The following is a 24,246-nucleotide window of genomic DNA, read 5'->3' as shown; positions in this document are numbered from 1 at the left end:
GGCCAGGCTGGCCTCGAACTCCTGACCTTGGGTGATCCGCCTGCCTCAGCCTTCGAAAATGCTGGGATTATAGGCATGAGCCACCATGCCCGGCCAGCCTCTCTTTATCGGGAGCTTTCCATCCACTCTCCATCTCTTCTGCCTTTTCTTTTTAAATCTCCTCATCACTTCCTTGCAAACTCTCCGTGCCTCCTAGTGCCTGAGGTAGGTATAAGACAGGTTGAAACCAGTAATCTGCAATTCTTTCCTGGGCTTTCTGTTCTCACAACAGAGTCTGTGTCACCTGCTAAGGTACTGAAACTGACTCAGTTCTTTCATAGAGCAGATGTTTATGGTTTCTTTTGAATAAACATAGAAATTGATCCTTCTAGCCTGGTGTGGTGGAGTGTGCCTGTATTCCCAGCTACTTGGGAGGCTGAGGTGGGAGGATCCCTTGAGCCCAGGAGTTCTGGGCTGTCGTGCGCTATGCCAATCAGGTGTCTGCACTAAGTTTAGCATCCACTTCCTGGGAGTGGGGGACCACCAGGTTGCTTAAGGAGGGGTTAACCAGTTCAGGTCAGAGACTGAGCAGGTCAAAACTCCCATGCTGATGAGTAGTGGCATCACGCCTGTGAACAGCCACTGCACTTCAGCCTGGGCAACATAGTGAGACCCTGTCTCAAAACAAAACAAAAGCAAAAGCAAAAAGAGAAACAAATTGACCTTTCCAGTCTTGAAATTTGAGAAAGTGACATTTGCCTTATCTGAGTTCCTTTCTCAGGAAATCAACCATCAGGCCTCCCAGATGGTATCAAGGAACTGAAACTTACCAGATCACTGCATTCGGACAAGGAGATGCGGGACCCCTCATCTGTCATAATGGCCTAACAGACCACCTGCTGCCTGTTGATCAACTCCTCTTCCTTACCCCTCCCTAATTCCTGTTTTACTGCATGTAGTTACATTTCTTCCTTCCTGTATAAACCTCTAATTTTAGTTGGTCAGGGAGACGAATTTGAAACTGATCTCCCATCTCCTTGGCTGGAGCACCCAATTAAAGCCTTCTTCCCTGGCACTACTGATTGGCTTTCTGTGCAGCAAGCGGCAGGACCTACACCAAACCCCCGGCATTTTGGCAACAGCACTGGTCATGCTAGGGAAAAAGTTCAAGATCTCAACTTCCAAGACCCAGGGAAGCCTCTTACAATTTCTAAAGGGCAGGGCAGAAGAGATCTTTGAAAGTGAATCTGAATGAGTATAAAAATGCAGTTTCACTTTAAATTTTCCAAAAAGCTTATTAAATTAGTATTTTCATATGCTTTTGAAAACTTTATTTATTTATTTATTTATTTAGAGACAGAGTCTCACTCTGTCACCCAGGTTGGAGTGCAGTGGCATGCTCTCGACTCACTGCAACCTCTGCCTTTCAGGCTCAAGCGACTCTCCTGCCTCAGCCTCCTGAGTAGCTGGGATTACAGGTGGCACCACCACCATGCCCAGCTAATTTTTGTATTTTTTTTTTTTTTTTGAGACAGATTTCGCTAGTTTCGCTCTTGTTGCCCAGGCTGGAGTGCGATGGCGCAATCTTGGCTCACTGCAACCTCCACCTCCCTGGTTCAAGTGATTCTCCTGCCTCAGCCTCCCAAGTACCTGGGATTACAGGTGCCCGCCACCACATCCAGCTGATTTTTTGTGTTTTAGTGGATATGGGGTTTCACCATGTTGGCCAGGCTGGTCTTGAACTCCTGTCCTCAAGTGATCCACCAGCCTTGGCATCCCAGAAGGATGGGATTATAGGCATGAGGCACTGCGCCTGGCCTAATTTTTATATTTTCAGTAGAGATGGGGTTTCACCACGTTGGCCAGGCTGGTCTCGAACTCCTGACCTCAGGTGATCTGCCTACCTCTGCCTCCCAAAGTGCTGGGATTGCAGGTGTGAGCCACTGTGACTGGCTGAAAACTTTATTTCAAAACTAATCATGCTGGTTGTAATATGCTTGTGTAGGTTACATGTGTATTTTTCCACAGATTTTTCTATGCTCTTTCAACCGTATATACACCTGTACACACATATTTAGGGTTTTTCCTCCAAAAAAGTGACAAAAATGGGATCACACCATAATACATTCCTCCGTAGTTTTATTCCCTCTTCCATCTCTACCCCTCCTCCACTTATTACCTTGGACATCGCTATAGGACATAAGGGAAGATGTCTCATTTGTTAAAATATACTTAATATTCCACAATAGGCTGGGTGCAGTTGCCCACACCTGTACTCCCAGCACTTTTGGGAGGCTGAGACAGGCGGATCACCTGAGGTCAGGAGTTCAAAACTAGCCTGGCCCAAATAGGGAAACCTTGTCTTTACTAAAAATACAAAAATTAGCCAGGCATGGTGGTGCGCACCTGTAGTCCCTACTATTCAGGAGGCTGAGGCACGAAAATCTCTTGAATTCGGGAGTTGGAGGTTGCAGTGAGCTAAGATTGCACCACTGCACTCCAACCTGGGCAACAGGGCGAGACTCCATCTCAAAAAAAAGAAAAATCCACAATAAGGAGATGTTACAATTCATTTAACTACAGGTTGAGTATCCTTAATCCGAAAAACCCCCAAATTAGAAACATAATGCTCAAAGGAAATGGTCCCTGAGCATTTTGATTTTTGAATTTTTTTTTTTTTTTTTTTTTTGAGGCGGAGTCTCGCTCTGTCGCCCAGGCTGGAGTGCGGTGGCGCAATCTCTGCTCACTGCAAGCTCCACCTCCCGGGCTCACGCCATTCTCCTGCCTCAGCCTCCGGAGTAGCTGGGACTACAGGCACCCGCCACCAGGCCGGCTAATTTTTTGTATTTTTAGTGGAGACGGGGTTTCACCGTGTTAGCCAGGATGGTCTCGATCTCCTGACCTCGTGATCCACCCGCCTCGGCCTCTCAAAGTGCTGGGATTACAGGTGTGAGCCACCGCGCCCGGCCGATTTTTGAGTTTTTGAATTAGGCATGAAAATATGCCAAAATCTGAAAAAATATCTGAAATTTTAAATACTTCTTTCCCAAGCATTTGGAATGAAGTGATACTCAGCCTGTATTTGCTGTTGATGGCCATTTTCAGTTTTTACTAATACAAGCAGAAAATAACATTGTACACATATCCTTAGAATTTAGGTAATTTTATTTCTGGCAGACAGATGCCTAAAGAGCAATCAATTGCTGTATCAAATAGTGCACATGGCCAGGTACAGTGGTTCATGCCTGTAATCTCAGTGCTTTGGGAGGTCGGTGTGGTAGGATTGTTTGAGGCTAGGAGTTCCAGACCAGCCTGAGCAACATAGCAAGGCTCTGCATGTACGAAAAAAAAAAATTAGCCGGGCATGGTGGTGACTGCCTGTAGTCCCAGGTACTCAGGAGGCTGAGGTGGGAGGATCACTTGAGCCCAGGAGGTTGAGGCTTGTAGTGAGCAGTGATCTTGCTACTGCACTCCAGCCTGGGCGGCAGAGCAAGACCCTCCTCCTCAAAAAAAAAGAAAAAAAAAAGTGCACATATTTAAAAATTTTAAGATACCACCAGGCCAGGTGCAGTGGCTCATGCCTTAATCCCAGCACTTTGGGAGGCTGAGGCAGGCGGATCAGGAGGTCAGGAGTTTGAGACCAGCCTGGTCAACACAGTGAAACCCCGTCTCTACTAAAAATACAAAAATTAGCTGGGCATGGAGGCGAGTGCCTGTAATCCCAGCTACTGGGGAGGCTGAGGCATGAGAATTGCTTGAACCTGGGAGGTGGAGGTTGCAATGAGCCGATATCACACCATTGCACTCCAGCCTGGGTGACAGAGCTAGACTCCATTTCAAAAAAAAAAAAAAAAAAACAACAACAAAAAAAACAGAGTTTGAGACCAGCCTGGCCAATATGGTGAAACCTTGTCTCTACTAAAAATACAAAAAAAAAAAAAAAAAAAAAAAAAAAAAAAATCTGGGTGTGGTGGCACACCCCCGTAATCCCAGCTACTTGGGGAGGCTGAGGCAGGAGAATCGCTTGAACCCAGGAGGCAGAGTTTGCAGTGAGCCAAGAACGTGCCACTGTACTCCAGCTTAGGCAACAAAGGGAAACTCCATCACAAAAAAATAAAAAAAAAAAAGATACCACCAAATTACTTTCCTGAAAGGTTAGAGCCAGTTATACTTCTATCAGTAAATGCATGAAAGTGCCTGTTCCTTCACTTACTTGCCAATATCACAATTAATCTTTTGCCTTTTCTTCAATATGATGGGTAGAAAATGATTTCTCATTGTTTAGCATTTCTAAGGGAAGTTGAATATCCTATTTTGCATTTAATTTTAAATTAATGTACCAATTTTCCCCATGCTCAGGGGTGAATATTAGACCTTTTTCTTGGTTGGTCATAAGTTATTGGCATTTTACCTGTCTTACCTGTTGCACATATTTTCTCCTAGCCATTTTTTTTTTTTTTTTTTTGAGACAGTCTTATTCTCTGTCGCATAGGCTGGAGTGCAATGGCACAATCTCAGCTCACTGCATCCTCTGCTTCCCGGGCTCAAGAGATTCTCCTGCCTCAGCTTCCCGAGTAGCTGGGATTACAGGCGCGTGCCACCATGCTCAGATAATTTTTTTTTTTTTTTTGTATTTTTAGTAAAGACAGGGTTTTACCATGTTGCCCAGGCTGGTATTGAACTCCTGACTTAAAGTGATCCACCAGCTTTGGCCTCCCAAAGTGCTGGGATTACAGGCATGAGCCACTGTGCCTGGCCCACATGTTTATTATTTCAGACATTTACTCCACATCTACTAGGTCCAAAGCGTAGTGGGATATACACACACATTGCTAACTCCCTTTCCCTTAAGGAGCTCACAGTCTAGCCTGAAGGCAGATAATTAAGCAGCTCTAATACAAGTTTGAATAAATCTAGACCCATGAAGGAATTTAAGTAGAGTACTGGGTTCCAGCAACTGGAGCAAATACTTCTGTATGGGGTACAAGGGAAGCTTCAGAGAAAAGAACTGTGGTAAAAAAAGAGGCCTAAGTCTGAAATGTCATTGTGACCAAATGCACACACCATCAGCTTGCACTGAAAAAGTCAAATCAATCAATCGTTAAAATAATCCATTATGGCTGTGGTACTGGGAAGATGATCATGAACCAAAAATGTTAAGTTCTTTGATAATGAAATTAGTATAAAATTAAAAAAATAAGTTTAGATGATGACTCAGATGTGATCTACATTTGACATTTCTTGAAGTTCCAGCTTTTTAGAAAAAAATGAATATTCAGAATCAGAAAATCTTTGTTTTGAGATGGGGTCTGGCTCTGTTGCCCAGGTTGGAGTGCAGTGGGGTGATTTTAGCTCACTGCAACCTCCGCCTCCCGGGCTCAAGTGGTCCTCCTGCCTCAGCCTCCCAAGTAGTTGGGACCATAGGTGCACACCACCGTGCCTAATTTTTTGTATTTTTGGTAGAGATGGGGTTTCACCGTGTTGCCCAGGCTGGTCTTGAACTCCTGAGCTCAAGTGATTCACCCGCCTTGGCCTCCCAAAGTGCTGGGATTACCGGTGTGAACCACTGTGCCTGCCCCCAGAAAATCTTAAGGAAATGTTTCATTAAATGTTTATATTTTCTTACTAAGATAGAGCTATTGATATATTGAACAAATAGCTGTATCAAAACAGCAGCCTAGCTTTAGCATTAACAGAAAGAGTTCATTCCCATGTTATCGAACAAGAATATATTTTGTTAACACCGTAAGAAAAAATTTTGACTTTATAATCTCAATTATTTTAAACTAAGGGGACATTTCTGAGAGCTTGTATTAGCAGGGAGTTCTGTGTGCTTATAAACCAATCAGTACCTTTTCAAGTCAAGAAGCCTGTTTTCAGTTAAAATAAAAACTGCTGTCCAGAAATACATCTGTATATTTATTTTGAGTGAATTTGATTTATATTCTAGAATGTATCTCTTTTGAAATAGATTTTTTTTTTTTTTTTTTGGAGCCAAATTTCACTCTGTCACCCAGGCTGGAGTGCAGCGGCACGTTCTCAGCTCATTGCAACCTCTGTCTCCTGGGTTCAAGCGATTCTCCTGCTTCAGCCTCCCGAGTAGCTGGGACTACAGGCATGCACCACTATGCCTGGCTAATTTTTGTATTTTTAGTAGAGACGGGGTTTCACTGTGTTGCCTAGGCTGGTCTCGAACTCCTGACCTCAGGTGATCCGCCTGCCTCAGCCTCCCAAAGTGCTGGGATTACAGGTGTGAGTCACCTCCCTGGCCTTGAAGTAGATTTTTAAAAGCTTGCACACCTTGTCCATTTACGTGTTTAAATACTAAAATAATACTTCAGTTACATCCCAAGTGTTAGCAAAAATTTTTCAGGCGTTTACAAGTACAGGCCCTGTTCTAAGCACTCTTCATATGGACTTATTTAGTTCTCCTAACAACTCCCTAACCCTACCACAGACACAGACAGAGAAAAGAAAGGGAGTTAGGAAGTTGTCTAGAAACACAAGCCATAGTTTAATAAACATAAGAGTGGTTTTATTGATTACATACAATTTTAGCTATATTAATATATATTATAAACTTTAAGAATTAGAAATAAGTGACTTTTATTTTTTAACCAAGAATAATCTAAGTTATGGCAGCATATTCAACGAAAATTATTTAAGTCCTGCACAATTTTTCTATATCTGTTTCTCAGATAATCAGGAACATCATCCAAGCTTTATATTACGATACCATAATGACCCTCAGAACACAAGTTCCATTAAGTAGAAATGAAGCATCATGTTTTCTTTTTTAGGAAAGACCCCCCTTTTGTCATATAGACATACCCCTAATAATCTTACTCTACTGTACAAATAACTTTTCACCCACAAGAGCTGCCTCAAGTAACTTTCATTTTGGAAAGCTATCAAGGCATGAGACAGAGTAGCAAAATGCCACTCTGGACTTTGCATCCTGGAGTTTCAATTTTGCTTTAGGATTTAGACCCCAGTTTATAATTAAAACCAAATCATTCCCACATTATTATACTTATGTAGGAAAGCCTTGCTGTGTCCACTGTTAACACAAAGATAGAAAATGTCAAATAGTTTGAGCAAGTATTTGGCAGACCACAGACATGAAACAGTGCCGTCGGAAACGAAAACACTTTAGTGTTTTAGAGGTGAAGAGACTGATGGGTATCATTCAAATTTCTCATCTCCTTCTTCCAAATCTTTCAGATTGAGTACTTCCAAAGAACCTTTGCCTTTGGTTTCCTTTTTTATTAGCTCATCAATTTCTCGGAAGCAGCCCGGGTCAATCAGACATACCTGAAACATTTAACGTAGCAGTTTACCACATGAGGATGAGCAAGACACAGAATAAACTCAGCCTTAACTTCCTTTGAGGCAAGCACAATGCTGTCCAGATCTCTAATAATACCACAGTTCTATGGTGCAATAGATAAGACAATGGGTAGGGCGGCACACTGGGTTCCAGTTCAGCCTCTGCCCCCAAGTATCCATGTAGCCCCCTGTGACAAGGCATTAATCCCTATGTTTAAACACTTATTCTGATTCTTCAGCTGTAAATGGAAGGGACAAACTAGAAAACTCTGATTCTTCTCATACTAAAATTTAGCATTACATTTTATAGCTCAGTAAAGTCACCTCCACGTATGAAGGAGACAAAGCAATGTGAAGACTTATGTAGACACCATGTGTATGTTTTTTTTTTTATTTTTTTTTGAGATAGAGTGCAGTGGTGTGATCTCGGCTCACTGCAGCCTCCGCCTCCCAGGTTCAAGTGATTCTCCTGCCTCGGCCTCCCAAGACACTGGGATTACAGATGCCCACCACCACACCTGGCTTATTTTTTGTATTTTTAGTAGAGACAGGGTTTCACCGTGTTATCTGCTCGCCTCGGCCTCCCAAAGTGCTGGGATTACAGGTATGAGCCACTGTGCCTGGCCCACGTGTAGTTTTGCAAAGATTTTAGAACTTCAAGTAGTGTCAGATGGGTTAGTTCACATCTACAGTGGATACTCACATACTCAACACTTCTCTACAGCTCATTTACTTTTAAAAAGAAGCTGCAGACAGGGCGCGGTGGCTCATGCCTGTAATCCCAGCACTTTGGGAGGCCGAGGCTGGTGGATCACCTGAGGTCAGGAGTTCGAGACCAGCCTGACCAACATGGAGAAACCCTGTCTCTACCAAAAATACAAAATTAGCTGGGCAAGGTGGCACATGCCTGTAATCCCAGCTACTCGGGAGGCTGAGGCAGGAGAATCGCTTGAACCCGGGAGGCAGAGGTTGCAGTGAGCTGAGATCACACCATTGCACTCTAGCCTGGGCAACGAGAGTGAAACTCTGTCTCAAAAATAAATAAATAAGCTGCAAAGCCTTGAAAACATGAATTTGTAGACAGCTGAATTTACACTGTGTTTGAAGCTGTGGGGTGAGGTCATAAGGACATAATGGTTTTGCTGCTTCTTTAAAATGTTCTGTGTTTAGTGTCACCAGGTTCACACACTAATATCCTCTGGAAACACCCTCACAGACATACCCCAAATAATGCTTTATCAGGCTTCTAGGGATTCCTTTCAAGTTGACACCTAAAATTACATCCACAATTCCACCCCTTATCAACTTGGCACCCAGACTCATCTCTAAACCATTTTTAATTTTCAAATGAAGACAATAACAAGGTCCTAGCTTTTCCTCACATGATGCAATTAACCAGACGCGACTATCCTGCATACAACTCAAAGAGTGCTAATCCTTTTGCCAGAATTCAGCTTTCAGAATTTCATCATTCAGGATTCAATCTTTTTTTTTTTTTTTGAGATGGAGTTTCGCTCTTGTTGCCCAGGCTGGAGTGCAATGGTGCAATCTTGGCTCACCGCAACCTCTGCCTCCCATGTTCAAGTGATTCTTCTGACTCAGCCTCCCAAGTAGCTGGGATTACAGGGATGTGCCACCACGCCTGACTATTTTGTATTTTTAGTAGAGACAGGGTTTCTCCATGTTGGTCAGGCTGGTCTCGAATTCCCGACCTCAGGTGATCCGCCTGCCTCAGCCTCCCAAAGTGCTGGGATTACAGGCGTGAGCCACTGCGCCGAGCCAGGATTCAATCTTTTGGAACTGTGATTTTCAAGATATTAGAAGTTCAGGCTTTGGACTTTAGAGATTTTGATTTTTTTATGATTTCAACATTGGGATTGTGGTATTTGGGATTGCCTTTTAGGATTATGATCAGCACTGGAGTAAAGCACGCAATTGAGCTATCTCTGAAAACTCAATATAAATTCCCATAGTGTGCTTTGTACTAATTTTTGCAAAATTTTTCAGGTAACTGGAATTATCAATCTTCCACTAAAATAGCAATTTTAAGTGGCTTATTTTAAATAGTTGCTAAAGTTGCAAAAATAATGTATCTAAAAGACTATGCATAATATATGACAAAAATAAATGCTGGGAAAAAATAAAAGGATTTGTGGTAAACAAGGCTGACCAACCTTTAGTCTTAAGAGAATATCTGGCTGGGCACAGTGGCTCACGCCCGTAATCCCTACACTTTGGGAGGCCAAGGCAGGTGGATCATGAGGTCAGGAGATCAAAACCATCCTTGCTAACAACGGTGAAACCCCATCTCTACTAAAAAGTACGAAAAATTAGCCAGGCGTGGTGGCGGGCGCCTGTAGTCCCAGCTACACGGGAGGCTGAGTCAGGAGAATGGCATGAACCCGGGAAGCGAAGCTTGCAGTGAGCCGAGATTGCGCCACTGCACTCCAGCCTGGGCAACAGAGCGAGACTCCATCTCAAAAAAAAAAAAAAAGAAAAGAAAAAAAAAAGAAAAGAAAATATCTGACTGTTTACAACGTCTGAATGTTTGCTACAAATTTATTACTAGAGAATACAATATTTAGGTAACATGAAGCAAAGAAAATATTTGACTCTTACGATTTCTAACTGTTGGCCATAATCTTTACTTTCTATGACCTTGATCAGTGGCTTGAGCTTTTCTTTCAGCTTCTTGCCTTCATTCACTGGAAGGATGAACCGAAGCCTCATGTGAGCACGTTCTATCTTCATTTTCTCTTTTAACTGCTTTATCACTTCCAAAGCCTACCAAGACAAAATCGAAAATGCAATTTCTTCTACTATATTATTTCATGAGGTTTTCAAAAACAAAGTGGTTTCCATGTAGTTGGATTAGGTAATTGTTTCTTAGGTATAACATTAAGAACATAAGTGACCATTAAAAAAAAATTAGAAAAATTGGACTTATCAAGAAGAAGAGCTTTTGTGTTTCAAAAAATTATGAAGAAAGCGAAGGCCAGGTGTGGTGGCTCACGCCTGTAATCCCAGCACTTTGGGAGGCCGAGGCGGGTGCATCACAAGGTCAGGAATTCGAGACCAGCCTGGCCAACATGGTGAAACCCCGTCTCTACTAAAAATACAAAAAAAGAAAAATTAGCCGGGTGTGGTAGCACACGCCTGTAGTACCAGCTACTCAAGAGGCTGAGGCAGGAGAATTGCTTGAATCCAGGAGGCAGAGTTTGCAATGAGCCGAGATCGCGCCACTGCACTCTAGTCTGGGTAACAGAGCGAGAAAAAAAAGGGGACAAAGAACCTGAACAGAGATTTCTCAAAAGCAGACAGACGAGGCACCAATAAGCACATGGAAATATGCTCAAATCATTATTAAGGAAATGCAAATCAAAACGACGACAAGATACCACCAGGATGGCCATCATCAAAAAGGCAGACAATGACAAGTATTACTGAGGATGTGGAGAAACTGAACTCTTAAACACTGATGGTGGTAATGTAAAATGGTGCAGCTGTTTTAGAAATAGGTTTGGTAGTCCCCAGGTATACAGAAATGAAAACATATGTCTACACAAAAACATACAAGAAATTTTATAGCAGCATTGCTCATCATAGCTCAAAAGTGAAAGCAACCCAATGTCTATCAACTGATAAATGAATCAACAAAATATGTTTTTTTCCGTACAGTGGGCTATTATTCCGGCATAAAAAAGAAATGACATGCTGATGCAGGTTACAACATGTATGAACCCTGAAAAGGCCACATATTGTATGATTCCATTTATATGAAATGTCCAGAATTGACAAGTCCATAACGACAGGAGATCAGTGGTTGGGAGGGGCCTGTGGGGGGAAAATGGGGGATGGCTACTAATGGATACTGACTTTCTTTTTGTGGTGATGAAAATGTTCTCAAACCAGGTAGCAGGGAAGGTTCCCAAACTTTGTTAATATACCACTTAAAGTGTACACACTTTATGAGTGTGAAATTTATTGTATGTGAATTATATGTAAATTAAAAAATTCAAAAAGAGGTGTTAAAATGACCCTTTAAAAACTCAAGTTTTGTCTTTAAAAGTTTGATTTGGATAGGAAGAAGAAAGTCCTATATACATATTTGTGTTTACTTGAAAAAAAAACTACCTATCTTTACAACTCCGTCCTTTTCCTCCATCCTCTTCCACAAAACTTCTACCCACTTGCTTCCATGCAAACCCATTTTTTTAAATTTAATTTTTTGTATTAAAAAAATTAGAGGTAGGGTACGGTAGCTGATGCCTGTAATCCTAGCACTTTGGGAGGCCAAGGTGGACGGATCACCTGAGGTCAGGAGTTCAAGACCACCCTGGCCAACATGGTGAAACCTCAACTCTACTAAAAATAACAAAATTAGCTGGGTGTGGTGGCGCGTGCCTATAATCCCAGCTACTTGGGAGGCTGAGGCAGGAGACTTGCTTGAACGCGGGAGGCGGAGATTGTAGTGAGCCGAGATCGTGCCACTGCACTCCAGCCTGGGCAACACAGTGCGACTCTGTCTCAAAAAAAAAAAACAATAAATAAATAAAAAAATTTAGAGATGGGGCGTCCCTATGTTTCCCAGGCTGTTTCCAGGCCTCAAGCAATCCTCCCATCTTGGCTCCCAAAGTGCTAGGATTACAGGTATGAACCATTGTGCCTGGCCCCAGACCCACTATTTTAATGATTTCTTCAGAGAAAACTGATTTCCATGGCTATATTTTGATGACATGAGAGACCACTCACCTGCTGTTTTGTACTCCTGTTGGTTTTCACCGAATAGTGGATGTCCTTCATGGCTCTCTCAATAAGGATCACGGTGTATGGTCTCTTTGTTTCAGGAGTCACACATTTGTCTGCCACAATAGTTGCAATGTCCCTAAACATCTGCTCCAGTTGTGTGTGTCTTTATCTGATACTTGAACTTCTCCTTTAGTCAAAATCTAAAAAAATGCCAACACAGTTAAGAAATCACTATCTTTCTCTATCACACACTATTTATTAACTAACGACAAAAAATGAGTAACTGGGGAGAAAATTAAATTTCATCCTCTCCAGCTATTAATATGTAAGTAATGGTTTGAGCTTTGCCCAAAAGATGCAAGAATCTTTTGGCTGGGCGCAGTGGCTCACATCTGTAATCCCAGCACTTTGGGTGGCTAAGGTGGGCATATCACCCAAGGTCAGGAGTTTGAGACCAACCTGGCCAACATGGTGAAACCCCATCTCTACTAAAAATCCAAAAATTAGCCGGGCAGGGTGGTGGGCACCTGTAATCCCAGCTACCCTGGAAGCTGAGGCAAGAGAATCGCTTGAACCCAGGAGGCAGAGGTTGCAGTGAGCTGAGTGCAGTGAAGTGCACTGCACTCCAGCCAAGGGCAACAGAGCAAGACTCTGTCCCCCGCCAAAAAAATAAAAGGGTCTGAAAGATGAAATACTTGAAAACAAATTCAGTTTTCAGGTATACCACATTCTATAAATGAGGTAATTTATAGAAAAATGAGGTAATTTAGTAGAAAATCTGATTTCAGGAGGTTTTGGCCAAAAAAAAAAAAAACACAAAAAAACAAAACCACCAAGTTCTTTATTATTAGAAGTGATATTGTGCAGTTCACATGATTGCTTGGTTAGTCTTTCCTCCAGAAAAACAGCCTTTAATGTTTAATGTATCTACAAATACGTTATAAATGGTTATTAGGGTTAGCTATGCTGCAGCTGTTACCCTCCTGCTTACAGATTTCAGTTTGGTCATCTGTTCCAAACGCACTGATGAGATCTTCCTTCTTGGCAACCTGACCTTAGGAAACATTTACAAACACTGAGTGGGTCTGCAGAACTTCATCAAGGTCTTTTTCCCTTGTGAGGGCAGGAGAGAAAGTCCTATGTGAATATACTTGAAACTTGGACATGCATTTACATTTAAATACGAGATGGCAACAACATGAACGGCAAGACACAACAAATCCCCCTGATGACCTTTAGTGTAGAGGGCAGTTTTCTTTTTCTTCCCCCGCCACCCCCGCCCCTAGATGGAATTTCACTGTTTTTGCCCAGGCTGGAGTGCAATGGCGCCATCTCGGCTCACTGCAACGTCCGCCTCCCGGGTTCAAGTGATTCTCCTGCCTCAGCCTCCTGAGTAGCTGGGATTACAGGCATGCGCCACCACATCCGGCTAATTTTGTATTTTTAGTAGAGATGGTGTTTCATGTTGGCCAGGCTGGCCTCGAACTCCTGGCCTCAAGTGATCTGCCCGCATCGGCCTGAGGGAACATTTTCAAAACTCAGAACTGTATTTGCCCTACCATTTGCTCACTGGAGAAAAATGTCATGGGAGGACGTAAGAAACACAAGGGTGGGGTGCAGACAGCTGCTGCCACGGAATGCCAGTCCCTAGATGGCAGCAGTGAAGACACTACGCACTTTAAACTGCTAGGGCTACTGAGATCTATGACAGTATTCGGAACACTAGGTTCTCAGCCATCATTATTCTAGGAAAAGGACCACAATTATGAGATTTCTTGGCTGCAGCTTTTATGACACCAACAAAACAAAACCCCAAACCAACAACCCAATCGGAACCAACCAAATAAAGAAACTCTTGGCTTAGGCGCCAAGCTCGGACAGCGACGTCTCATGCTCACAGCAGGAATGTTCCATTTCCTCCCCGGCCAACAAACACCCCAGCCTGGCCCATTCACTCGACTTGGGCAGAGACAGGCCGCCTCGGAGGTGACGGCTCAGGCCCAGGCCCAGGCCCGAGGGAGGGGGCTACTCACACGCCGCTCCGCCAGCCGACGACCTTGTTTTTGTAGCAGGCGATTTCGAAGCGCTTCCCGGCGCGCTTCATCCGTACCACGGCCACATTGGTTAGGCGGATCTGGTTGGTGGGGGTGAAGATCGACATCGCGGCTGCTCAAAGACCCAGAAGCCGGCGAACCAGGGCTGACCCGCGCCGCCCAGCCTGAAGGCCACCAGCGCCTCGCGGTAACGACCGAGCGGCGCGCGGCACTGACCCAACCACAAGTGCGCGGCGCCGCGACTCACTAGCTTCAGGCAGTCGCCACAGCGTGTCTAGCAGGCTCACTTACTGCGCAGGTGTCAGGTGGAGCAGAAGCCGGGAGGGGAAAAGTGAGCGATGACGCCTGCGCATTGTGGCTTTTTATGCCATCTTTCCACGCCCAAAAAGGGAGGTGCTTTTCCTTGGCGTTTTACTTTCGCCAATGAGCTGAGAGCTCTGACAGGATGCTCGCGGATGTTTAGTGACCGGGTTGAAACACAGCGTTGGCACCACCTCGTTCCGCGGAATTCAAGGGCCAGACCCACTTTATAATAGAAATTTTTTTATAATAGAATTATTTTATGATAAATATTTTTATTTACTCACCCTTTTATAATAGAAATATTTTAACATAAAATGTAGACAAAAAAGTGTAATGAACCTTCCATGTACCCATCACCGCGCTATCAACATTTTGCCATCCTTGTTTTATTCTTTTTTCATTTTTTTGTTGCTTTTTTATTTACATTTTTTTTTTAAAGTCAGTCTCACTCTGTCACCCAGGCTGGAGTGCAGTGGCAGGGTCATGGCCCCACTGCAGCTTCGACCTCCTGGGTTCGAGCGATCTTCCAGCGTTAGCTTCCCAAGTAGCTGGGACTACAGGTGTGAGCGGCCACGCCAAGCTAATTTAATTAAATAAATAATTTAAAAAATTTTTTGTACAGACGAGGTCTCACTATGTTGCTCAGGCTGGTCTCGAACTCCTGGGCTCAAGCGATCCTCCCGCTTCGGCTTCCCAAAGTGCTGGGATTACAGGTTTGAGTCACAGCGCCCAGCCGGTTGGGGGTATTTTAAAGAAAGCATCATATGGTTTCAGCATTAAATACTTCAGCCTATAGCCCTTAACAGATACACGCGACGAGATTAACTACAATTCCTTAATATCATCTAATAGCAAGTCCATCCTCGGGTTTCCCAAAAATAATGCCTTTCTACAGTCGGTTTATTTCAATTAAGATCCAAACAGGCCCACATAGCATTTCCCCCGCTCCCCACTCCTTTCCTCTTTTAATTTTCCCATGCCAATCATTTCTCTCTGGACCCGCCTTTTCCCAGTCTGAGCCAATCCAAACGGAGGCGGAAGCGCTCCGCCTTCATCGACGGGAACTCCGGGCGGTGCTTATTTCTGGACACGCCTCCTTTCCCCTCTGAGCCAATCGGAGCAGGGCCGAGAGCGCACCGGGCACTGGCTTCCTTTCCCGGAACTCCGGGCTTTCCTCTGGGCCCACCTCTTCTTCCTCTGAACCAATCAGGACCGGCCTGGCAGCGTCATAGCTGCCCACAGCTCTGCAGGCACTCGGTACGCCGCTAACTCGGCGAGGTAGCTCGGTGCGTCTCGCAGTACCAATGCGAACCTTCGGGCTCTCCAGGTCCGAGATCCTAGTCTCCTGTCCGCTCTGAGGAGGATGGGTAAGGGCACTCGGCGGGCAAGGACCCTGGGGCGGCAGGGGAGGTAAACGTTTTACTGAGACCCTCTCCGGGCGGTGTGGCGTCCTCGGTCCCCTTCCTTCGGAGACTGTTGCACTTGACAGCACCGGCTAGTCGCCGCTGAGAGCAAGGAGGACTGATCCCTACTTTTGACCTGGCTTTTGCCTTTTGAGGCTAGGGGGTTAGACAGAAAACTACCCCTCCCACTTTACCCACGTGTATTAGGACTTTTGCACCTGTAAAGCCTAAATTTCAGGCTTCGACTTTTGAAATTGCTCCCAGGTTGAACGTTTGAAGCCAGGTCTTTCCATATCTCTCTTAAAAAAAAATGAGGCGTCAGGTCAGTTACTTGAGAATCTTTTACAAGTTTAACCGTGAGCCTTTGAAAGTACAGTTAGTAAAAAGAGTACTTTTACTACTTAAGCTTTTTTTATGGAGCAAGCACAACAAAACAATTAATTTCACATGAAGTATTTTTACTTTATGTTCCTTCTCTTGCTTCTAAATGCTCATTTCGAAGTGAAGATACAATTTTATATTCTGTTTTTTCTTTGAGTTAGTGTTAACAGTATGATAATTTTATTACGTTACTACATAGTGTGTTATTTTTATTACAGTTGATTCTTCCCCCCCCCGAGATGGAGCCTTGCTCTGTCGCCCAGGCTGGAGTGCGGTGGCGCAATCTTGGCTCACTGCAACCTCTGCCTCCCAGGTGCAAGCAGTTCTCCTGCCTCAGCCTCCCGAGTAGCTGGGATTACAGGCGCGCGCCACCATGCCCGGCTAATTTTTGTATTTTTAGTAGAGGCGGGGTTTCACCATGTTGGCCAGGCTGGTCTCGAACTCCTGACCTCAGGTGATCTGCCCGCCTCAGCCACCCAAAGTGCTGGGATTACAGGCATGAGCCACTGTGCCCGGCCAACAGTTGATTTTTAAATTAGATTTCTTAGCTGGGTTGTTGAATGTAAGGTTGGTTTTATATTCTTCTTAAAATCGGGAAGGATATCTTTGTATATGTAGCTTTAAATGAAATTATCTGTGTGTGTCATTTTAAATTTAGATCCTTCTGCAGATACATGGGACCTCTCCTCACCTTTAATATCATTATGGATAAACAGGTTTTACATTTATTTGGGCTTTGCTGTTAGCATTAGCCTTTGGATTTGTGTCCAGATTGTCATCAAGATGCAGGTAAGTGGAGTTATTTTTTTTAATAGAGTATTTAGGCATCAGATTTTATAGAGGATTTAAACACTAAAAGGAACCTTTAATTACTTTTGTGTTTGGTCTTTAGACATTTTAATGAAATGCCTAAAATAAATTTCTTCTCTAAGTTTTTGGAGACTAAGTTATCTTGGATTAAGTTATTTACTTTTTCTTTGATAGGTGTGTCTCATTTTTAAGATACAGGAAGATTTTTGTAATGAAAAGTGAAGCTTTTTTTTTTTTTTTTTTTTTTTTTTTTGCGTTGTTTTTTTTTTTTTTTTTTTTTTTTTTTTATTGATCATTCTTGGGTGTTTCTCGCAGAGGGGGATTTGGTAGGGTTACAGGACAATAGCGGAGGGAAGGTCAGCAGATAAGCAAGTGAACAAAGTTCTCTGGTTTCCCTAGGCAGAGGACCCTGCGGCCTTCCGCAGTGTTTGTGTCCCTGGGTACTTGAGATTAGGGAGTGGTGATGGCTCTTAACGAGCATGCTGCCTTCAAGCAACTGTTTAACAAAGCACATCTTGCACCGCCCTTAATCCATTCAACCCTGAGTGGATACAGCACATGTTTCAGAGAGCACAGGGTTGGGGGTAGGGTCACAGATCAACAGGATCCCAAGGCAGAAGAATTTTTTCTTAGTACAGAACAAAATGAAAAGTCTCCCATGTCTACCTCTTTCTACACAGACACGGCAACCATCCGATTTCTCAATCTTTTCCCCACCTTTCCCCCCTTTCCATTCCACAAAACCGCCATTGTCATCATGACCCGTTCTCAATGAGCTGTTGGGTACACCTCCAAGCCGGGGTGGTGGCCGGGCAGAGGGGCTCCTCACTTCCCAGTAGGGGCGGCCGGGCAGAGGTGCCCCTCACCTCCCGGACGGGATGGCTGGCCGGGCAGGGGGCTGACCCCCCCTACCTCCCTCCTGGTCGGGGCGGCTGGCCGGGCAGAGGGGCTCCTCACTTCCCAGTAGGGGCGGCCGGGCAGAGGCGCCCCTCACCTCCCGGATGGGGCGGCTGGCCAGGCGGGGGGCCGAACCCCCACCTCCCTCCCGGACAGGGCGGCAGGCTGGGCAGTGGGCTGACCCCCCCACCTCCCTCCCGGACGGGGCGGCTGGCCAGGCGGGGGGCTGACCCCCCACCTCCCTCCTGGACAGGGTGGCAGGCTGGGCGGTGGGCTGACCCCCCCACCTCCCTCCCGGACGGGGCGGCTGGCCGGGCTGAGGGGCTCCTCACTTCCCAGTAGGGGCGGCCGGGCAGAGGCGCCCCTCACCTCCCGGACGGGGCGGCTTGCTTGGCGGGGGGCTGACCCCCCCACCTCCCTCCCGGACGGGGCGGCTGGCCGGGCGGGGGGGGCTCCTCACTTCCCAGTAGGGGCGGCCGGGCAGAGGTGCCCCTCACCTCCCGGACGGGGCGGCTGGCCAGGCGGGGGGTTGACCCCCCCACCTCCCTTCCGGACGGGGTGGCTGGAAAAGTGAAGCTTTTATATGAAAAACAAATTTGTTTTATACCTTAAAGGGTCAGTAGTCCTCTCTCCTTTCCATTAATTAAGGATCAGAAAATAAGTTCCTACTATTATTCTACTAAAATACCTTATAGGATAAAAGTATGTAAAGTTTTTTCTTGGAGGGAAAGGAAATCATGAGCCTTAAAAATCTGGGTCCTGCTTTTTAAAGGACCTTATTATACCAAGGGGCTAATATTTGAGGAATACAACCAGAAAGATTTAAGAGAAAAATACAGGTGTGTCAGATTAAGAGAAAAATAAAGTGTGTCAGTATCTGTGCTAACTTTCATCCCTGCTGAAGTTGGGAAACGATTTAGACTTGATGGATTTTGTGTAATTATTTGTCTTCAAGGGCAGGAACTTACAGGAAAAATCTGTTCCAAAAGCAGCTCAGGATTTGATGACAAATGGTTATGTCTCCCTTCAATTGAAAGACATCTTTGTGTCTGGAGTGAAGATTTTTTATGGTTCTCAGACTGGAACAGCAAAGGTAAGAACTTTATATGATGCTTTTCCTTTGGTTTCCTGACATTTTAAGAAAATCCCTTTAGCAGTGAACTTTAGCAGTGAACTGTCCTTTAGCAGTGAACTGAATTGGTCGTCTAACCTTCTTTATTCTTTCTCCCAGCCTTTTCCCCTCAAATATTTTTCCTTTCTGCGATGGTAGGCGGGTTTCATCTCCTGTGCCCAGTTAGAGCTGACTGGTGGTGTCTGGTGGTCACTGTCTTGAGGGGGCCTTTGTTCTGAAGCTTGCTTCTGCCTCAGCAGGCTAGAGAAAGTTGTGAGTCCATTATCGATGCCCATGGGTATGGAAGTAGGGAATAGGGAAAAAAGGATGGCACTAATAGTTCCAATATGGGCCTGACTTTCACATCACACATCTATGTTTATTTTTTATTTTGTTTTTTGAGACAGAGTCTCACTCTGTCACCCAGGCTGGAGTGCAGTGGCACGATCTTGGCTCACTGCAACCTCCACCTCCACCTCAAGCGATTCTCCTGCCTCAGCCTCCCGAGTAGCTGGGATTATAGGTGCCTGCTACCATGCCTGGCTAATTTTTGTATTTTTAGTAGAGATGGGGTTTTGCCATGTTGGCTAGGCTGCTCTCAAACTCCTGGGCTCAGGTGATCCGCCTGCCTCGGCCTCCCAAAGTGCTGGGATTACAGGCGTGAGCCACTGCACCTGGCCTCACGTCACACATCTATGTAATGAAACTTGTTTTGATTTCTAATAGTGCTAAAAGTGTTAAAGGTAGACACTAAAGTAAATACAGCTGATATCTAGTTGAAAGATGCTTCCCATTCTCTCTCTTTTTTGGGGGGGAACAGTGGCTGTAGTGCCATCTAAGCTTCAGTTGCTTATCTGTGAAATGGTAAATTGCAGATGGTAATAGTATGGTTATCTCAGGGTCACTGTGAGGATTTAGTGAGATTATCTGGTATGTACTTTGATTTCTCGTTTTTGCTTTTTTTTTTTTTTTTTTTTGGAGACAGGGTCTCTCTCTGTTGCCCAGGCTGGAGTGCAGTTGTGCCATCTTCACTCACTACAACCTCTGCCTCTCGGGCTCAAGGCATCCTCCCACCTCAGCCTCCTGAGTATCTGGGACTATAGGTGCATGCCACCATACCCAGCTAATTTTTGTATTTTTTGTAGAGATGGGGTTTTGCCATGTTGCCCAGGCTGGTCTTAAACTCTTGGGCTCAAGCAATCTGCCCACCTGGCCTCCTAAAGTGTTGGGATTATAGTCGTGAGCCACCGTGCCCAGTCCCATTCTCTAATTATATCTAGATGCTACCTGTTTCTGTGTTACAAGGTCACAGCTATTTAAAAAAAATTTATTTTATTTTTGAGATGGTATCTCACTCTGTCCCCCAGCCTGGAGTGCAGTGGTGTGATCTCGGCTCACCACAACTTCCGCCTCCTGGGTTCGAGCAATTCTCCTGCCTCAGCCTCCCTAGTAGCTGGGATTACAGGTGCCTGCCATCACATCTGGTTAATTTTTGTATTTTTAGTAGAGACGAGGTTTCACCATATTGGCCAGGCTGCTCTCGAACTCCTGACCTCAGATGAGTCACCCGCCTCAGCCTCCTAAAGTGCTGGGATTACAGGTGTGAGGCACCGCTCCCAGCCAAAAAATTTATTTTATTTTTTTGTAGAGACAAGATCTTGCAATCTTGTCCAGGCTGGTCTTGAATTCCTGGCTTCAAGATATTCACCCACCTTGGCCCTCAAAGTGCTGAGATGATAGGCGTGAGCCACCAGGCCTAGCCAGGTCACAGGTAGTTAGTGCTTTCTAGAAAAAGATTTTAAGGAAGGCTAGCATGAAAATAAATTAGAGGAAAAATCAAGGTCTGTTATTTTTGTGGACTACTTCAGAGGGTTCTACTGCCCTCTTGTGGAAATTGCGCAGAATAGTACTTCTTAGGTTTTCACTACTTGAGTGCAGATACTTTGCTTCATTTTACAGTCGAAGGTCACTTGTTAAGTTAAACCTTAAGCAATGGAGGTGGGAAACCTGAAAAAAAGCAAAAAGGTGTCTGAGCAGCCAAAGCAAAGTCCTTTTAATGTTACTCATAAAAAACCTTTTTCAGAGCCTCTTTATGTATGTTTTTACGTTTTTTAAAAAAATGATCAAAAAGATCAAACGAATACTTGCAGATGGTAACAAATCCAGGTGTACAGAAAGTTAATAATGAAATGTACTCTCCAGAAACCTTTTAACTATTTCTATTTTTAGTTCCTCTGATGCTTATGCTGTGTTTCTAGATTTATCAACATTACACAAAAGTTATTGACTATATTAATTAGTTTATACAAACAGCCCTCAAGTCTCAGTGGCTTAATGTTGCTGTCCATATCATAGTTGATTTTGGGGTAGATAGCCATCTTCCATCTTAAAGCTGCGCCATCTGAATTTATTTTTATTTCTTTTATTTTATTTCATTTATTTTTTATTTATTTATTTTTTTGAGATGGAGTCTCGCTGTGTCGCCAGGCTGGAGTGCAGTGGCGCGATCTCGGCTCACTGCAACCTCTGCTTCCTGGGTTCAAGCGATTCTTCTGCCTCAGCCTCCTGAGTAGCTGGGACTACAGGCGCCCACCACTACGCCCAGCTAGTTTTTGTATTTTTAGTAGAGATGGGGTTTCACCATGGTGGTCTGACTGGTCTCGAACTCCTGACCTCGTGATCTGCCCGCCTTGGCCTCCCAAAGTGTTGGGATTACAGGCGTGAGCCACCGTGCCCGGCCTTTATTTTTATTTTTTAAGAGACAAGGTCTTGGCCCGGCGTGGTGGCTCACGCCTGTAATCTCAGCACTTTGGGAGGCCGAGGTGGGCAGACCACTTGAGGCCAGGAGTTCAAGATCAGCCTCGGCAACAAAGCAAAACCCCATTTCTACTAAAAATACAAAAAATTAGCTGGGCGTGGTGGTGCACGCCTGTCATTCCAGCTACTTGGGAGGCTGAGGCAGGAGAATTGCTTGAATCTGGGAGGTGGAGGTTGCATTGAGCCTAGATTGCACCACTGCACTCCAGCCTGGGCAGCAGAGTGAGAACCTGTCTCAAACAAAAAAAAAAGGAAAGAAGAAAAAAAGAGATAGGGTCTTGCTCTGTCACCCAAGCTGGAGTGCAGTGGCATGATTTTAGTTCACTGCAGCCTCGACCTCTTGGGCTTCAGCGATTCTCCTGCCTCACCCTCCTGGGTAGATGAGAATATGGGCTTGTGCCACCATGCTGGGCTAATTAAAAAAATTTTTTTGTAGAGATGGGGTCTCCTTATGTTGCCCAGGCTGGTCTTGACTCCTGGCCTCAAGCGATCCTTCTGTCTAGGGTTAGAGGCATGAATCACCATGCCCAGCCCATCTCAATATTGGGCTAGGATTACAGGATAGGATTACAGGTGTGAGCCACTGTGCCCAGTCCATCTCAATATTTCTTCATTCTGCTGTTGGATTTGATTGATTCGGATTTGGTCGTGTATAGAAGACTATTAAAAACTTTTGCCTCAGAAGGCGTAACTTCATTGTCTTCCAGCATGTTAGTATTGCTAATGAGAAGGCAAATTTGTAGATGACTTGATTATTTTGTTTCTGGAAGATTTTCGGATCATTTCTTTGTCCTTGATTTCTGGAAATTTTATGGGAAGGTGACTATTTGGATCTTTTTCAGCTATTGTTCTGTATACTTGAATTTTTTTGTTTTGACGATTTGTATGCATTTTGACGATTTGTGTGCATTAGTTCTGTTAATATTTCTTGGATGAATTTTTTTTCCCTTTTCATTTCTTTTTTTCTGGGATTCCTGTGGGGCGTTCTACCTTTTGGATCGTCTTCTGTGTCTCAGATCTTTTCTCTTATATTTTTGTAACTTTTTCTTTTTCTTCTTCTTTTTTCTTCTTCTTCTTTTTTTTTTTTTTTTTTTTTTGAGACAGGGTCTTACTTTGTCACCCAGGCTGGAGTGCAGTGGCGTTGGCCTCCCAAAGTGCTGGGATTTTTGTATTTTTAGTGGAGACGGGGTTTCTGCATGTTGGCCAGGCTGGTCTCAAACTCCTAGCCTCAAGTGATTCACCCGCCTTGGCCACTGAAAGTGTTAGGATTACAGGCTTCAGCCACGCGCCTGGCCCTAAATTTCTGTTTCTAATCTTAACTGTTTCTCTCAACTCCAGACTTTCATATCGAGTTACTATCTTAGAGCATCATATGAATGTCTAGTAAGCATCTTAACATCAGTGTGCTCAAAACTGAACTCCCAATTTTCTGCCCAAGCCTGCTCTACTTGTAATCCTTACAATTTCAGTAAATGACAACTTTATCCTTCCAATTGCTTGGTCCAAAACACCTTTTGACTTCTTTTTATACAACCCATGTCCAGTCTGTCAGCAGATTCTGTTTGTTCTACTTTAAGAATAGATTCAGTTTCCAATCACTTCTTACCACCTTCACTGCTACTCCCCTGGTCCATGCCATTGTCAACCTAAATACCATAGAGAGGCTCTCCAAAAGAAAAGATGTTTGTTTGGGAATAGCATGTACATTGCAATGGGGATACAATTGCCATAGTAAACTGCATGTATTCAGGGAAGTAAAGGAAGGCAAAGATTTTTAAGGGAAAAAATGAGGATTACAGAATTGTTTTGAAATAATTATTCTTGCCTACAAAGGTTAATAACAAAGGTGACACAATCCAAGGTTGGACATGAAGTTGCTGGGCAGATGTCCTTGCAGTAGTATTTTTTGTGTAAGGTTGCACTGGTCTTTGTGCAAGGTTGTATTTTTTGTAGAATCTTTCTCATTATCAGGAATTTGAGTGTGAGGCCAGGTGTGGTGGCTCATGCCTGTAATCCCAGCAGTTTAGGAGGCTGAGGCAGGTGGGTCACTTGAGGTCAGGAGTTTGAGATTAGCCTGGCCAACATGGCAAAACCCCATTTGTACTAAAAAATACAAAAATTAGCCTGGCGTAGTGGCACATGCCTGTAATCCCAGCTACACGGGAGGCTAAGGCACGAGAATCACTTGAACCCGGGAGGCAGAGGTTGCAGTGAGCCAAGATGGCGCCACTGAACTCCAGCCTGGGGGACAGAGTGAAACCTTGTCTCGAAAAAAAAAAAAAAAAAATCTAAGTGTGCGAATTCTTTGTCTTCCGTAGCTCTTACTGTCAGGGATATTTTCGCATAAGTAACTCCATGTTGTTGATTCTGACAGCTTTGACACTGCCATGATATTTTGTCTGGATTCGGACAG

General features: G+C 44.4%; 1 protein-coding gene and 1 pseudogene across 1 annotated transcript in view; one reads left to right on the top strand and one right to left on the bottom strand.

Moving 5' to 3' along the window:
• Window positions 1-6,492: 6,492 nt before the first annotated feature.
• LOC101132313 (ribosome maturation protein SBDS-like) lies at window positions 6,493-14,503 on the bottom strand (annotated as a pseudogene).
• A 1,134-nt stretch (window positions 14,504-15,637) lies between these two features.
• Window positions 15,638-24,246, top strand: part of LOC129534728 (S-adenosyl-L-methionine-dependent tRNA 4-demethylwyosine synthase TYW1B) — a 269,648-nt gene continuing 261,039 nt past the window's right edge. Inside the window, 3 exon segments of the mRNA XM_055392702.2 lie at window positions 15,638-15,781; window positions 16,857-16,987; window positions 18,861-18,998. Coding sequence (XP_055248677.1) covers window positions 15,778-15,781; window positions 16,857-16,987; window positions 18,861-18,998 — 273 coding nt within the window. The 5' untranslated portion in view covers window positions 15,638-15,777.

Source organism: Gorilla gorilla, chromosome 6 (genome assembly GCF_029281585.2).
Source record: "Gorilla gorilla gorilla isolate KB3781 chromosome 6, NHGRI_mGorGor1-v2.1_pri, whole genome shotgun sequence".
In the NCBI taxonomy this organism is placed as follows: Eukaryota; Metazoa; Chordata; class Mammalia; order Primates; family Hominidae; genus Gorilla; species Gorilla gorilla.
Note: the sequence above shows the minus strand (reverse complement) of the source record. Positions and strands in the feature narration are given on the sequence as shown.